This window comes from Chlorocebus sabaeus, chromosome 20, assembly GCF_047675955.1.
Source record: "Chlorocebus sabaeus isolate Y175 chromosome 20, mChlSab1.0.hap1, whole genome shotgun sequence".
In the NCBI taxonomy this organism is placed as follows: domain Eukaryota; kingdom Metazoa; phylum Chordata; class Mammalia; order Primates; family Cercopithecidae; genus Chlorocebus; species Chlorocebus sabaeus.
This window is the reverse complement of record NC_132923.1, coordinates 113,269,989-113,282,905: the sequence shown is the minus strand read 5'-3', so window position 1 is coordinate 113,282,905 and position 12,917 is coordinate 113,269,989. Positions and strand designations below refer to the sequence as shown.

At 58.0% G+C, this 12,917-nt stretch overlaps 2 protein-coding genes across 9 annotated transcripts; one reads left to right on the top strand and one right to left on the bottom strand.

The window, feature by feature from the left end:
• Window positions 1-2,246: 2,246 nt before the first annotated feature.
• Window positions 2,247-6,669, top strand: LYPLA2 (lysophospholipase 2). 2 transcript variants are annotated; one of them, XM_007980068.3, is made up of 10 exons: window positions 2,247-2,375; window positions 3,781-3,884; window positions 4,129-4,160; window positions 4,284-4,349; window positions 4,835-4,882; window positions 4,992-5,062; window positions 5,196-5,269; window positions 5,355-5,456; window positions 5,557-5,730; window positions 5,811-6,669. In XM_007980068.3, the coding sequence occupies exons 2-10, from the start codon at window positions 3,807-3,809 to the stop codon at window positions 5,859-5,861; spliced, it is 696 nt and encodes a 231-aa protein (XP_007978259.1). In that variant the 5' UTR covers window positions 2,247-2,375; window positions 3,781-3,806; the 3' UTR covers window positions 5,862-6,669. The 2 variants fall into 2 exon arrangements, with proteins under 2 accessions (XP_007978259.1, XP_007978260.1); XM_007980069.3 differs by lacking the exon at window positions 2,247-2,375 and adding an exon at window positions 3,087-3,151.
• A 57-nt stretch (window positions 6,670-6,726) lies between these two features.
• GALE (UDP-galactose-4-epimerase) lies at window positions 6,727-12,102 on the bottom strand. Of its 7 annotated transcripts, none has more exons than XM_007980063.3 (12): window positions 11,770-11,858; window positions 10,397-10,488; window positions 9,947-10,072; window positions 9,678-9,793; window positions 9,179-9,292; window positions 8,782-8,958; window positions 8,157-8,270; window positions 8,001-8,067; window positions 7,822-7,907; window positions 7,634-7,711; window positions 7,279-7,393; window positions 6,727-7,135 (listed from the first exon to the last, which is right to left on the bottom strand). In XM_007980063.3, exons 3-12 carry the CDS (start codon window positions 10,065-10,067, stop codon window positions 7,077-7,079), a joined length of 1,047 nt encoding a protein of 348 aa, XP_007978254.3. In that variant the 5' UTR covers window positions 10,068-10,072; window positions 10,397-10,488; window positions 11,770-11,858; the 3' UTR covers window positions 6,727-7,076. The 7 variants fall into 7 exon arrangements, with proteins under 7 accessions (XP_007978254.3, XP_072863804.1, XP_072863808.1 ...); XM_073007703.1 differs by lacking the exon at window positions 11,770-11,858 and adding an exon at window positions 11,445-11,550; XM_073007707.1 differs by lacking the exon at window positions 10,397-10,488 and having other exon boundaries at window positions 11,770-12,102.
• Window positions 12,103-12,917: the final 815 nt, after the last annotated feature.

The following is a 12,917-nucleotide window of genomic DNA, read 5'->3' as shown; positions in this document are numbered from 1 at the left end:
TGTTTGTATTTTCTTTTGAGTTCTTGATAGCAGTGATGTAACTTTCATGTCATGGGGAACTGTACTGAACTTTGAAAAATTTTGTTGTTGTTTTGGACTAGGTAGATTATAGGAAGTGCCACAATTAAATCAAGACTGGATCAGTTTTTCCAGGAAAGGTCAAGCTTAATTTTGTACAGTAGACCAAAAACACTCCTACACCCATATATAGTAAAGAAGAAGGTGGGGTTGAAAACCTCTATTTCACAAAAATTAGCTGGGCATGGTGGTGTGCACCTGTAGTCCCAGCCACTTGGGAGGCTGAGGTGGGAGGATCACTAGAGCCCAGGAGGTCGAGGCTACAGTAAGCCATGATTGTGCCACTGCACCCCAGCCTGAGGTGACAGAGTGAGACCTTGTCTCAAAACAACAACAACAACAAAAATCCTATATTTCATTTTGCACAAAGGGAAGTAATTTGTAGAATGACGTTTACAAAAATGAGGGAGAACCGATTCTGGAGCTCATCAGAAGAAATGAGGGTGAAGAAAGTAATTGAGCAGCTCATGTGGTCTGCCGGTGGACCAAAGACTTTGGACTTAAAACTCAGTTTAGTAATTGAAGAGAATGTAAGTATCTAAAAAGGGGATTTGATATGGTCAGTATTCTCTCCTTTGCAGAAAACAGGAACAGGTGATAAAGGGAATTAGTGTTGAATCTGATCCTTTTGGGAGAATTCGTCTGAGGGATTGGCCCATGCTGCTGTTTGGAGGATATAGCCACTGTTTCTCCAGGCTGTCCTAGGAAAACTCTGCCACCACCAAACCTTGTTGGCCCTCAAAATTTCTAAAATGCAGCCTGAAATAAATCAGAATACAAATGCTGTTCTTGAAAAGCACGAAGGGTCCTATTCACTCAGCCACAGCCTCTTTATTTCAGTTGGATCATTTTTTGGAGTTAAAAGAAGGGCTATGTTTAAATTTGGAGTAGGGGGAAAAATAAAGTTAGAAATCTTAGAGCAGACGAGCCCTTCACTAATTCCACTAATTAAAGCATTAATCACAGCTCCTGGGACTGAACCTTTGAATTTGAAGCTTCACTGAAGAATTTGTTGTAAGTGTCATGGTGTCTCAGGTGATTGAGGTTGCAGGAGGAACTGTTCATTCTTCCATAAGTGGGGACATTACCCTCCTTTTTCTTTTGACATTCAGTCCCGAGTCCTTGGCTTGCGGTGGTCCCCTAGGCCCAAAGTTTTCTGCCCTGAATCCTGGTATTGTAGGCTCCCTGACCTGTTGAGTACTTAGGACCAAATTGCCTCTGGGCCTGGGGGAAGTGCTTCATTGAGCTTTCAACTTTGTACTGTTTTCTATCTGTTCAAAGAAAACACTAGTATAGGTTAAGCTGGCAGAGTGAGTCCTAAGTGACTGAGGGGCAAGTGTGACTCATTTCCTATTTGCACATCCCCACACATTCTCAGGGACCTGCTGCTTCAACTCAGTTTGCCTCCCTTCTGACTTTTATGTGGTCCCTGATACCTATTTCCACTTCAGCTTGAAGGCAGCATTTTGTGCACTGTCTGCATGACATTGCTTGTGAAGGGCAGCGCTAACACTGCCAGTGCCTGTCCAGCTCTTCTGATACGGCTTTTGTATTTTTCCTAGGTCCTTTATTGCGTGATTAACGCATCACGCTGTGATTTTACTGTATAAAGCATGTTCACACAACCTCATTTAAACCTACCAACAAAGCCGTGAAGGAGGCAGGGTGGTTATTATTTTATATCTCAGGAAGCAGATCCAGAGAGGCAGAATTTCAATGGAATCCCGAGGTTGCTGTTTACTTGCTTCCTTGAGCCTCAGTTTCCCCATCTTTAAGGCTGAAGAACTAGATCTGTAAGGGCTCTTTGGTTCGGAGTGTGTCATTCCATTCATGATCCTGGAATAGGGCATGAAAGCCAGTGGCAGACACCCGAGACCTTAAGAAGTGTGTCCCATAGGGATGGCAAGGTGGTAAAGTTTATGCGAACAATAGTGTGAGGGATGCCTCTCCTTCCGGCAGCCCTCCTCCAGGAGGCGCATGGGTGGTGGTAGCAAGTGGGAGTCTTAGGTGCCCTGTCTCGATTCTACAAGGTGGGAGCGGGAGAGAACCCAGCGACTGCACGACTGAATGACAGGGAGTGGCCCCACTGCCTCCAACATGGCAGCTTCTATCCAGCGAAGCCGAGTCCCCGCTTCCGGGTTCCGTACTGCCGGCCAGGCTACTTCCGGCAGCGCGATGGCTGGGTTCCCGGGACTCGAACGGAAGTTCCGGCGGGGGCGGCGGAGGGGGAAGAGTGTGTGTCTGCGGGAGAAAGAGGAGAATTGCCCAAGCGGCCTCGGAAGCCCCAGGGAGTGGAGGTAGCCAGCCGGCGGCTGCGGAGGAAGGGCATGTGGGGGAGGTCGGCTTTGGGAGGGTCCCGGAGAGCGGGGAGGGGGACCGCGATAGGGGAGGATGGGGGTGGGGAGTGAGGTGCGAAGGCGCTGTCCAGTCTTGGGGACTTCGGGAGTGGAGTGGGGCTAGGCAAGGGGGTGTCTGGGTATAATGGGACAGACTTCGGGGTTGAAAGTAGAAGAACCCATTGGGGGGCGGAGGCTTCCCCAGAGTCAAAGGTACAAAACCCCATTGTGGGCAGGTGCGAGTCCCGGGTCGGGGTAGAAAATGTTACTGGGGAGGGTGACCCTTGGTCAGAACAGAAGTTCCCATTGTGGGGAGCAGGAGATCCTGGGTCAGGGTGGAAGTTCTCAAGGTGTAGAAGGAGACAGATCAGGGGGAAGGCACCCCTCCAAGGAGGGAGCCTGTGCGGGAGGTGCAAGTCCCCACGGTGGAGAAGGAAGGGAATCGCAGCTCAGGGCGGGAGGTGCGTTCCCCAGTGGGAAGAGGAGCCCCGGGTCACAGGTGAATGATCCCATTGTGGGGAGCTGCCCTCAGGGGCCAGACATGGAAGGTGAGGGCAGTTGGGAGGGGTGGGCAGGCACTTGGAGGCAGGTAGTGGAAGCTTCCGGTGAGTTTGGAGGACGCCGGCGAGTTTGGAGGATGGGGAGGGGCCAGCCAGCCTGACATTCTTTTGTGTGTTTGGGAGTCCCAGAGCGTGGTCAAGCCGGGGCTCGTTTGCAGTCAGTGGCAGCAGCAGCAGGTAGCTCCGTTTAGGGGGGCGTGGAGCACCAGTTTGGGGTTGGGTGGAGTTCTTAACGCTATCTGGGGACATGGGCAGCCCCCTGGGGGTCTGGGAATGGATGGGCCAGAAACTGCTGTAAAGGCTGGATGGGGGTTGGGTCGGGGGAGGTTGAGATGGGGGTTGGAGGCGGCACTGAGTAGGGGATGGAAGCTCCTTTCCCTGGCATTTTTCTATTTCCCATAGGGCCGGGAGCTGGGGAGGCAGGGACCCAGGGATGATTGGAGAGGAGGGGAAGGCACTGACCCCTGAGGAGTTAGAGAGGGAATGAAGCAGGCGTGCCGCTGCCTCCCCTCTGCCCCCTGCCCTACAGTCCCTGTGCCCTGCCTCTGCCTGTCTCCAGCAAGCTCAGATCCTGTGGTTGGGCCAGAACCAGAGACACATGTTCTGGGCCACTAGGGTGGCTGCCTCTGCCTTTCAACCGTGGAACTGAGGCAGAATTCCTTCCCCTGTGCCCTGGGACTTCTTGCCTATTTGTGCCCAAGACAGAACCTGGGTGCTGTGTGGGGCTGATGGCCTGGTGGCCTCTTGGGCCAGGAGTGTGTCCTGTGCCTGGTTTTGCTCTTGACCGCCACCCCTGATGTGCGCAGGCCCCCGCCGTGGAGCCGTGTGGTGTATGTGTGGTAACACCATGTCTGTGCCCCTGCTCACCGATGCTGCCACCGTGTCTGGAGCTGAGCGGGAAACGGCCGCGGTAAGGGTCCCCTTTCACGCACAGCCAGACACTGTGGGAGCAGCTGGAGGACCAGCTGGAGGGGGTGTGGGAAAAATGGAGGTGGCAGTGATGAACAGGGAGTATCCTGAGGCCAGGAGGCTCAGGGTAGTAACCTGTTTGCTACCTGGGTTCCTCCAGATCCTTGGGGGGTGGGGGAGGGGTGGGCAGAAGTTGGAGAACCTAGAAGGAACCTTCCTGTCTCCCCATTTCCATCCTTTTCCAGGTTATTTTTTTACATGGACTTGGAGACACAGGGTAAGTGACTGAGGAGGGGTGCTTCTTAAGGAGGGGGCCTGGGCCCAGCAGCGGACTGGAGAGGCCTGCACGTCCCCTTCTCTTCCTACCACATCGGAGCCTTTTCTCCTGTCCCCCCTACAGGCACAGCTGGGCTGACGCCCTCTCCACCATCCGACTCCCTCACGTCAAGTACATCTGTCCCCATGCGTGAGTGTCACCCCAGCAAGGGAGGGGCTGAGGCTGGGGATCATCTGGGGGTGGTCCTGGCATCCCAGGCCTGTTCTCTCCTGTCAGCTGCATCTTGGGCCTTGGGCTCAGGGCAGTCAGAAGTGGCATTTTCAGCCTTAGCTCCTGTGGAGCCCCCAGGAGTGGGGTCCAGCACCAACCCCCACCTCTAGGGCCTCCTAGACCTGAGCTCTCCTAGAACCCACACCTCCCTTTGCCCCTTCCCCAAGTACTCACTGACTACCTGGGACCCCGTCACACCAAGCGCTGGGCTCTGCTTCTCCATCGCTGGCGCTTTGCTCCAACCACAGCCTCCAGCCCCACGTGGCAGGTTGCCTGGCAACACCTTAAACACAGGCCCTGCCTGCTGGGAGGGCCCCCAGGGGCGGCGCGGCCCCACTCTGGGCTGTGGGCTGTGGCCTCATCGTTCCTCCTGAGCATGCTGGGCCCTCTGGCTGTCTCCCCAGGCCTAGGATCCCTGTGACCCTCAACATGAAGATGGTGATGCCTTCCTGGTGAGTGGGAGCAGGGCTAGGCAGGGGGATGAGGACACTTGGGCTGAGGGAGCTACAGGAGGCTGGCCAGCCAGGGTTTTCTATAGCTGCCTGTGCCTCTACTCCCCAGGTTTGACCTGATGGGACTGAGTCCAGATGCCCCAGAGGATGAGGCTGGCATCAAGAAGGCAGCAGAGAACAGTAAGACCCCAGCCCCTCCTCTGCCTCCTCCTTCCCCTGCCCCCCAGGAAAGCTCTGGGCGGTTCCTCAGCCTGGCTCCATTCTTGGGCCCCTTGGCAGCTTCCCCCCACCTACTCATGCCCCCTCCCCCCAGTCAAGGCCTTGATTGAGCATGAAATGAAGAATGGGATTCCTGCCAATCGAATCGTCCTGGGAGGCTTTTCACAGGTGAGGGGAGAGGGGTGGGGGTGTGGGGGGTAGGGGTGGCAGGTGAGTGAGCTGTGCCGTCACGATTCCTCTCTTCTCCCTCCAGGGCGGGGCCCTCTCCCTCTACACGGCCCTCACTTGCCCCCACCCTCTGGCTGGCATCGTGGCGTTGAGCTGTTGGCTGCCTCTGCACCGGGCCTTCCCCCAGGTGAATGTCCCCACTGACCCCCCACCCTTTGGGTCTGCATCCTCGTGGCTTGGGGACTGCTGCAGCACTAGCTTTGCCCTGAGTCCTTTCCGGCCCCCAGGCAGCTAATGGCAGTGCCAAGGACCTGGCCATCCTCCAGTGCCATGGGGAGCTGGACCCCATGGTGCCTGTACGGTTTGGGGCCCTGACGGCTGAGAAGCTCCGGTCTGTTGTCACACCTGCCAGGGTCCAGTTCAAGACATACCCGGGTGTCATGCACAGCTCCTGTCCTCAGGTCAGTGGGGGACCATTTCCCACTCCCACTTCTCTGCCTCCAGCCAGGAACCTCTCGTGATCCCCTCTTAATCCCCTCAGGAGATGGCAGCTGTTAAGGAATTTCTTGAGAAGCTGCTGCCTCCTGTCTAACTAGTCGCTGGCCCCAGTGTGGTGCCCCAGCTCATGGGGGACTCAGCAAGCAAGCCTGGCACCATCTTGGATCTGAGCCGGTCGAGCCCCTGTCCCCACCCTTCCTGACCTGTCCTTCTCCCACAGGCCTCTGGGGCAGGTGGCAAGGCCTGGCCTGGCCTTCCTTCCTGGCCTCAGCCACCTGGCTCTGTCTGCAGCAGGGGCAGGCTGCTTTCTTATCCCATTTCCCTGGAGGCGGGCCCCCCTGGCAGCAGTATTGGAGGGGCTACAGGCAGCTGGAGAAAGGGGCCCAGCCGCTGACCCACTCACTCAGGACCTCACTCACTAGCCCCGCTTTGGGCCCCCTCCTGTGACCTCAGGGTTTGGCCCATGGGGCCCTCCCAGGCCCCTGCCCCACCTGATTCTGCCCAGATAATCGTGTGTCTCCTGCCTCCACTCAGCTGCTTCTCAGTCATGAATGTGGCCATGGCCCCGGGGTCCCCTTGCTGCTGTGGGCTCCCTGTCCCTGGGCAGGAGTGCTGGTGAGGAGGTGGAGCCTTTTGAGGGGGGCCTTCCCTCAGCTGTTTCCCCACACTGGGGGGCTGGGCCCTGCCTCCCGGTTACCCTCCTTCCCTGCAGGCCTGGAGCCTGTAGGGCTGGACTGAGGTTCAGGTCTCCCCCCAGCTGTCTCACCCCCACTTTGTCCCCACTCTAGAGCAGGGAGGCAGTGGGGGAGGAGTTGTGTCTCGTCTTCTGTCTCCATGTGGTTTTTGGGTGTTTTTCTTGTGTCCTGGATTCCGATAAAATTAAAGAAATTGCTTCCTCAGTGCTCAGGCCTGGCTGACTCTATTCCAGGGGTGGATAGTGACCATCTGTGAGAACCTGCCCCAGTGTAAGAAAACTTGTTTTTATTTTTAAATACTTTGGAAAGCTCTTTCAGAGCAGTATAAATGAGTGCCTGGGAGGAGGAGGTTTTGTTCCAGAGCCTTGCCCCCTCACTCGCTCTTGGTGGTCCTGATGAACTCTTGGACCGTGTGGAAGACAAGAGTTAGAGACCTCGGCCTCCTGGTCAGTGGAGCCCTTGGCCTCATGCCTGGTGAGATGAGCGGGCCCAGCTGGGGTTTGAGGTAGGGGAGGCCGTGGCTTGGCCCCAGCAGCTCTAGGGCCCTGGGTTCCTGCCAGAGGCTAGAGAGCAGGCAGCTGCTGCTTTTCCTGGTCCTTGGTAGGGGAGGGTCCTCAGGCCTGCGCGCCAAAGCCTGAAGGATTCTGCTTCTGCCAGCGCCACAGATCCTCACCTGCAACACGGCGAGGTGTGTGCTCAGGGCCCACGGTGGAATGCAGAGCCTCCCCCCACTCCACAGCCTGCCCTGGGTGGTCATGCCCAGATCTGATCAGCCCCTCCCTGGCCCCTAACTGCAGGGGTCCAGCCAGCACTCACACATCCTGTCCAGTCCTAAGGCTGCTGTCCACCCCAGCTCCTCATGGGCCAGGCTGGGGTTGGCGTAACAGGCTGCCACATCACCTTCCCGCCGTGCCACCACCTTGTACGGGATCTGCAAGACAGGAGGTAGTTGGAGCTTAGCTGAGCCGGCCCTGGCCCAGCTGCCGGCCAGGTCTTTAAGACGCGGAAGTGCAGAGCAGCGGCTCGCCCGCAGGCACCTGGTGCTGGGTGCTAGGCAGGCTGAGGAGACTGGGCAGTGCCAGGTGCCCACAGGAGAGGTGAGCGGGAAGGGCCAAAGCTGTTGTGCTGCTGAGAGCTGGGTGGGGTGAGGTGGGTGGGGCAGGGGGCCTACCTTCTTCCCAGAGGCCTTCTCCATAGCTTGGACCATCTGCAGCACTGAATAGCCTGTGCCCGTGCCCAGGTTGTAGATCTGCCCCGCAGAGAACAGGGTTTATGGAAGGAGCTGGACTGACCACCCCTCTGGGCCTCTCTGCCTGGATCTGGTCCCTCCCCTCCCTCATTTTTCCCTTTTCTTCCTACCCGGCAGCCACACTGCTCTTTCAGCTTCCTCAAGGCTGCAATGTGGCCCTTGGCCAGATCCACGACATGGATGTAATCCCGGACGCCTGCAGAGAAGGGAGTGTGTTGGATGGGGAGTCTGTTCCCCCTGACTCTCCCTCCTGGCTCCCACTCCTAGGTCCCCCTGGTCCTAGGCTCACCTGTGCCATCCTCTGTGTCATAGTCATTGCCAAAGACATTCAGGGCCTCCCGTCGCCCGATCGCCACCTGGAGGTTGAGATCAGGTCAGTTCCTCTCAGATCCCAGGCACCAACTATAACCCCAGGGTCACTCCTGTCCCTTCCCTTCTGCCTTACCTGGGAGATGTAAGGCATGAGGTTGTTGGGTACGCCCTGAGGATCCTCACCAATGCAGCCAGAGGCATGGGCACCTGTGGGGTTGAAATAGCGCAGCAGCACTGCGTTCCAGGTCTGTGGGATGTGGGTCAGGCGGTGAGGCCAGAGGCACAAGCAGTGTGTCCCAACTGAACCCAGAGCCCTCCCTATGCCTATTCTGTGGCCCAGGCTGGAGTGTAGTGGCCTGATGTGGCCCACTGCAACCTCTGCCTTCCAGATTCAAGCAATTCTTATGCCTCAGCCTCCCGAATAGCTGGGACCACAGGCACACACCACCATGCCGGGCTAATGTTTGTATTTTTAGTAGAGATGGGGTTTTACCATGTTGTCCAGGCTAATCTCAAACTTCTGACCTCAGGTGATCTGCCCACCTGGGCCTCCCAAAATGCTGAGATTACAGGCATGAGCCACCGCGCCTGGCCAGTTGCCTATTCTTTATCTTTAGAAACAAGCAGGGGATGGGGCCCTCCACTGTGACTGCCTGAGCCTTAGCTTCCTCCTTAGCAGGGGTGTTCAGAATCCCACCCTCAGGTTCAGGGTAGGCCATCAATCAGTGGAGCCAGGGCGCTATCAAGGGGGCCCTCACCTTGTCTGCCTGGCACAGGTCCCGGATCATTTCCTCGATGAAGAACTTGGACTTGCCGTAAGGGTTGGTACAGCCACCTGTGGGGTGGGCCTCGTCCAGGGGCAGGTACTGGGGGTTCCCGTACACAGTGGCTGAGCTGCTGAACACCAGGTTCTTCACCCCATGGGCCTTCATGATCTGGCCATGGAGAGGTGGCGTCAGTGGCCTCCACCTCACACATTACTCCCACCCTGTTACTCCTCCACAGGAGAATGGGGCTGAGGTGGGGAAACAAACTGGGAGGTAAAGACCTGAGTCCAGGATGATAGAGCTTGGGCTCTGTGTTTGGCACTGCCTGCCAGGCTGGGGCCCAGCTGGGCACCCTCCTAATATCTGTGCCCTGTCCCATGCCTCTCACCTCCAGAAGCTGGATGGTCCCAGTCAGGTTAACTCTGTAATAATCCAGAGGCTTCTGCACCGACTCGCCCACAGCCTTGAGCCCCGCAAAGTGGATGACCGCCACAAAGCTGTGCTGCAGGGGCGACATGGCCAGAGATTGCTCTACTGGCCTTAGGCCTTGGCAATGCCCCCGGCCTGCCTGCCTGCGCCTACCTTTTTTTTCTTTTTTTGACAGTCTTGCTCTGTTGCCCAGGCTGGAGTGCAGTAGTGCCATCTCAGCGCACTGCAACCTCCATCTCCTGGGCTCAAGCCATCCTCCCACGCCAGCCTCCGGAGTAGCTGGGACCACAGGTATGGGCTACCACACCCAGCTAATTTTTGTATTTTTCTGTAGAGATGGGATTTCACCGTGTTGAGCAAGCTGATCTTGAACACCTGGGCTCAAGTGATCTCCTCACCTCGGCCTTCCAAAGTGCTGGAATTACAGGCGTGAGCCACCATGCCCAGCCTGCACCCACCTTTTTGAAGAGACGCTGTAGGGCTCCCTGGTCCAAAATGTCCATCTCCTCAAACTCCACAGAGCGGCCTGCCAGCTCCTGGACCCGCCGCAGGCTCTCAGGCAGGGAGCCCCCTCCTGGTAGGGTACATGTAGGCCACATCATCATGACATGGGGTGCTGTGTTCCCAGGGACTAGCCAGACACACATTCCCCACCCGGTGGTGGAGGTGGAATCCAGAGTTTTGCTTCTGCCATCCCAAGTAGTCCCAGCCCCACTGCCCTGCTCACCACGGAAGGCGTTATGGAAGTTGTCGATGACCACGGGCAAGTAGCCGGCCTCCAGCAGCTCCAGCACCGTGTGGCTGCCAATGTAGCCAGCACCACCTGTTACCAGCACCTTCTCTGCCATGGCACCTGGCCCAGGATACAGAGTCTCAGAGGTGGCTTGGGCTGCCCGCTCAGAGCTTCCTTCCCACTGGAATCCTGTCCCCTACATTCACTTTGGAAGGGGACAGCAGTGTGCCCTAGGTACCAGGCTGGCTCAGAAGTCAGCCCTGGGGCAAGTCTGGATACTATCACTTTCTGGCCTTAGGCTTTGGAAATTAGCCTATTGGCCTCAGTTTCTACCTCTGTAAAACGGAGCTAATAACTGTATAAACATCATGAGGCAGTGTGAGGGTTCAGTGAGGTGATCTTAAGGGCCCACCACAGCAGAGCTGGGGAGACTGACACAGGCACCTTATTTTCTAGTTCCACTTGTCTTGAAGTTGGAAAGATGGAATCTGAGGATCCACACTTCCTTCTCCAAGGTGACTGAGGAGTGGAGAGTCCTGGGCAGAAGGAAAATAGCAGCAGGATTGGAACTCCAGGGTCCCTGGAAGGGGTTCTGTCTGCTCAGACCCAGGCCTGTCCAATGCCTCCACCTTCGCTAGGTGTAAATTGGCACCTGGGCTCAGTGACTAATACCTCCTGCTCTAGGCGGCCCCCACCCCCTTTCCCTCAAGGGTCAGCTAGGAGGAAGCAGGAAATAGATCACATGGCCTCAAGGATGAGGTCTTTGCCAGGCAGGCTGAGGCCAGCTCAAGGGCAACCACACCGTGGTTGGTCCTGGAGTGGGCCCCACCCAACCCTCGCTCAGTCTCTGCCCATGCCAGGGCCAGCCCGGTCACTCCTGGCTCGGAGTTAGGAATCCCGCCCAACTTAGGCCTCTCTGGGTAGGCCGTGTAGACGTGGACTTGGCCAGGTGCGCACCTCCACCCTGAACAAACTTCAGGCAGAACGGGTGGGACGGGGAGGAAGCCCCAGACACTGAGGCCTTTCATTCCCAGCGACCGGGCCAGCTGCCGCCTTCCTCCACACTGCCTCTATCCCCTTCTGGGCTCACGCAGCTCCAACCCACTTGACCAAGAGCCCTCTGCGTGCCAGGCTCTGTACCAGGCACTTTTGCATGATTTTCCTGAATTCCCCCAGCATCTCGGTGAGGCAGGTGTTATCACTGGCATTTTACAGATACAAACACTAGGGTCAGAGAGGTGAAACAGTTTCCCTTCGGTCCCACAGCTGGCGACAGCGGGCTGGAATCTGGATCGCCAGGCTTGCAGCCTGGCCCCCTCCCCAGGCGGCTCGCCCTTCCCCCACCGCTCCCCGCTGGACTCTGCCCGCGGCGCGGAAGCCGCCCCCGCCCCCGCCCTGCGCCCGGCGCGGACCCCGAAAGTGGTGGCAGAGAGGCACTGGGAGGCAGGAAAGCTGGTCTGAGCCCGGCGGCGCCCCCGACCCGCGCAGTGACCTTGCTCTGCCGTCGCCCCGTCGGTTTTCCCAGTCAGTCTGCTGGAGGAAAGGGGAGCCGGGCCATGGGCACTCTAGGGCGGCTGGGTCTCAGGCTGGGCTTTGGGCCGTGGCGCGGAGCGGCGCCAAGCTAGGAGTCCCCAGGCCGGGAATGAATGAACCCCGGCCGCCCCACCCCAGGCAGCGGGGAACTGGGACAGAGGGGGCAGGCTTGCCCCGTAAGGACTCTGCCAGGAACGCGACCCGCCCCTCGGAAACTCCCTCGCTCCCCGCGGACTCCCCAGCCCCTCGCGAGCCCACCCGGCCCTCCATTCCGCCTCCCGAACCTGCTCGGGTTCCCGCGCCCCGCACTGGCTCCAGAGGCACCGCCTCCTGCGCCCGAGCGGCTGGCCCTTTAAGTGCTGACGGCCCACCCCGACCTCGCTCCTCCACGCCCCCAAGGAAACGTGTCACTCGGGTTACGGCCACTACGGGGACGCCGGGAGGACAAAAGACCTCTGCGCTGTTACTGCAACTGCGAGCCGCACGCCCACGGAAGGCGGAAGTGGGCGGTGCCACACCGCGAGGGGCGCAGCCAGTGCCAGGTCCCGGGAGCGGTTGGGTCCCTGCCGGTGCCCCGGGTCCCCAGGCCAGCTTGTTCCAACCCCTGGAAGAGGGCCGCGCTTCCGAGGGGGCAGGGGGCAGAGGGTAGGGGGCCCACGCCTGCGCCCCACTCTGACCCGTAGGTTTTCAAACTTGCCGGTGTCTACCAGACCCTGAATTCAAAATCTTGAACTACCCGATCCCACGGGACTAAGGCAGGAGAGGGTCACAGGGGGCCGTGGTGCCGGAAGTCCAGTCTGCAAATAAACCAAGGAGCTGGAGGAAGCTGTCGGGCCACACTAGCGGTTCCAGCGCCCTTGGCTCTCAGCCCTCACCGCGGCCCACACCTGCCGGGAATGCTCTGCACTCTGCCTGCCACGACGGCAGGTTAGAAAATGATTTTGTTTGTTTACAATGAAAAGTAGTAGAGCTAAAGAATAATATGCACAAAATGTGACATCCTGCGTGATGAAACCAGAGCAAAGGAGCCCTAAATGCAGGAGCGCACAGGTGTCCCCGCAGCCGAGAATCAGCGCCTGACCGCAGAGCCGGGGAACCGACAGGTGAGCGCTCCCGGGCCTGAGAACGCCAGGGAGAGGCCGGGCCACCGAGGTCCAAAGCAGCAAGTGTGCCCTCGGGGAAGCTTGTGCAATAGCCCCAGTCACAGAGGCAAAGCTCAGAAACAACCCTGTCGGGTGTTCTGGCCAGCAACTGCTGCAAGCAGCCTCCTGAGTAAGCCCAAAGCCACTGATTTCCAGTCACTATGGATTTGGGGCTCAGGTGGGGAAACAGGGAGGAAATGCAAAGATTAATAAACTAGTTCATAGTCTCCATTTTCCTCTCAGAGTGCAACATGGTAAAGTATTTTCCTCCCCCACGCTCATGTATACAC

Bases quoted from the DNA above. Each gene is read 5' to 3' on its own strand.
- LYPLA2 (XM_007980068.3), top strand. From the start codon at position 3,807: ATGTGTGGTAACACCATGTCTGTGCCCCTGCTCACCGATGCTGCCACC. The intron at 4,883-4,991 runs GTGAGTGGGAGC...TCTACTCCCCAG, and splicing joins AAGATGGTGATGCCTTCCTG to GTTTGACCTGATGGGACTGA. The intron at 5,457-5,556 runs GTGAATGTCCCC...TCCGGCCCCCAG, and splicing joins TGCACCGGGCCTTCCCCCAG to GCAGCTAATGGCAGTGCCAA.
- GALE (XM_073007707.1), bottom strand. From the start codon at position 10,067: ATGGCAGAGAAGGTGCTGGTAACAGGTGGTGCTGGCTACATTGGCAGC. The intron at 9,293-9,677 runs GTGGGTGCAGGC...TCGCCCCTGCAG, and splicing joins TACAGCGTCTCTTCAAAAAG to CACAGCTTTGTGGCGGTCAT. The intron at 8,959-9,178 runs GTGAGAGGCATG...CTCCATGGCCAG, and splicing joins GGACCATCCAGCTTCTGGAG to ATCATGAAGGCCCATGGGGT.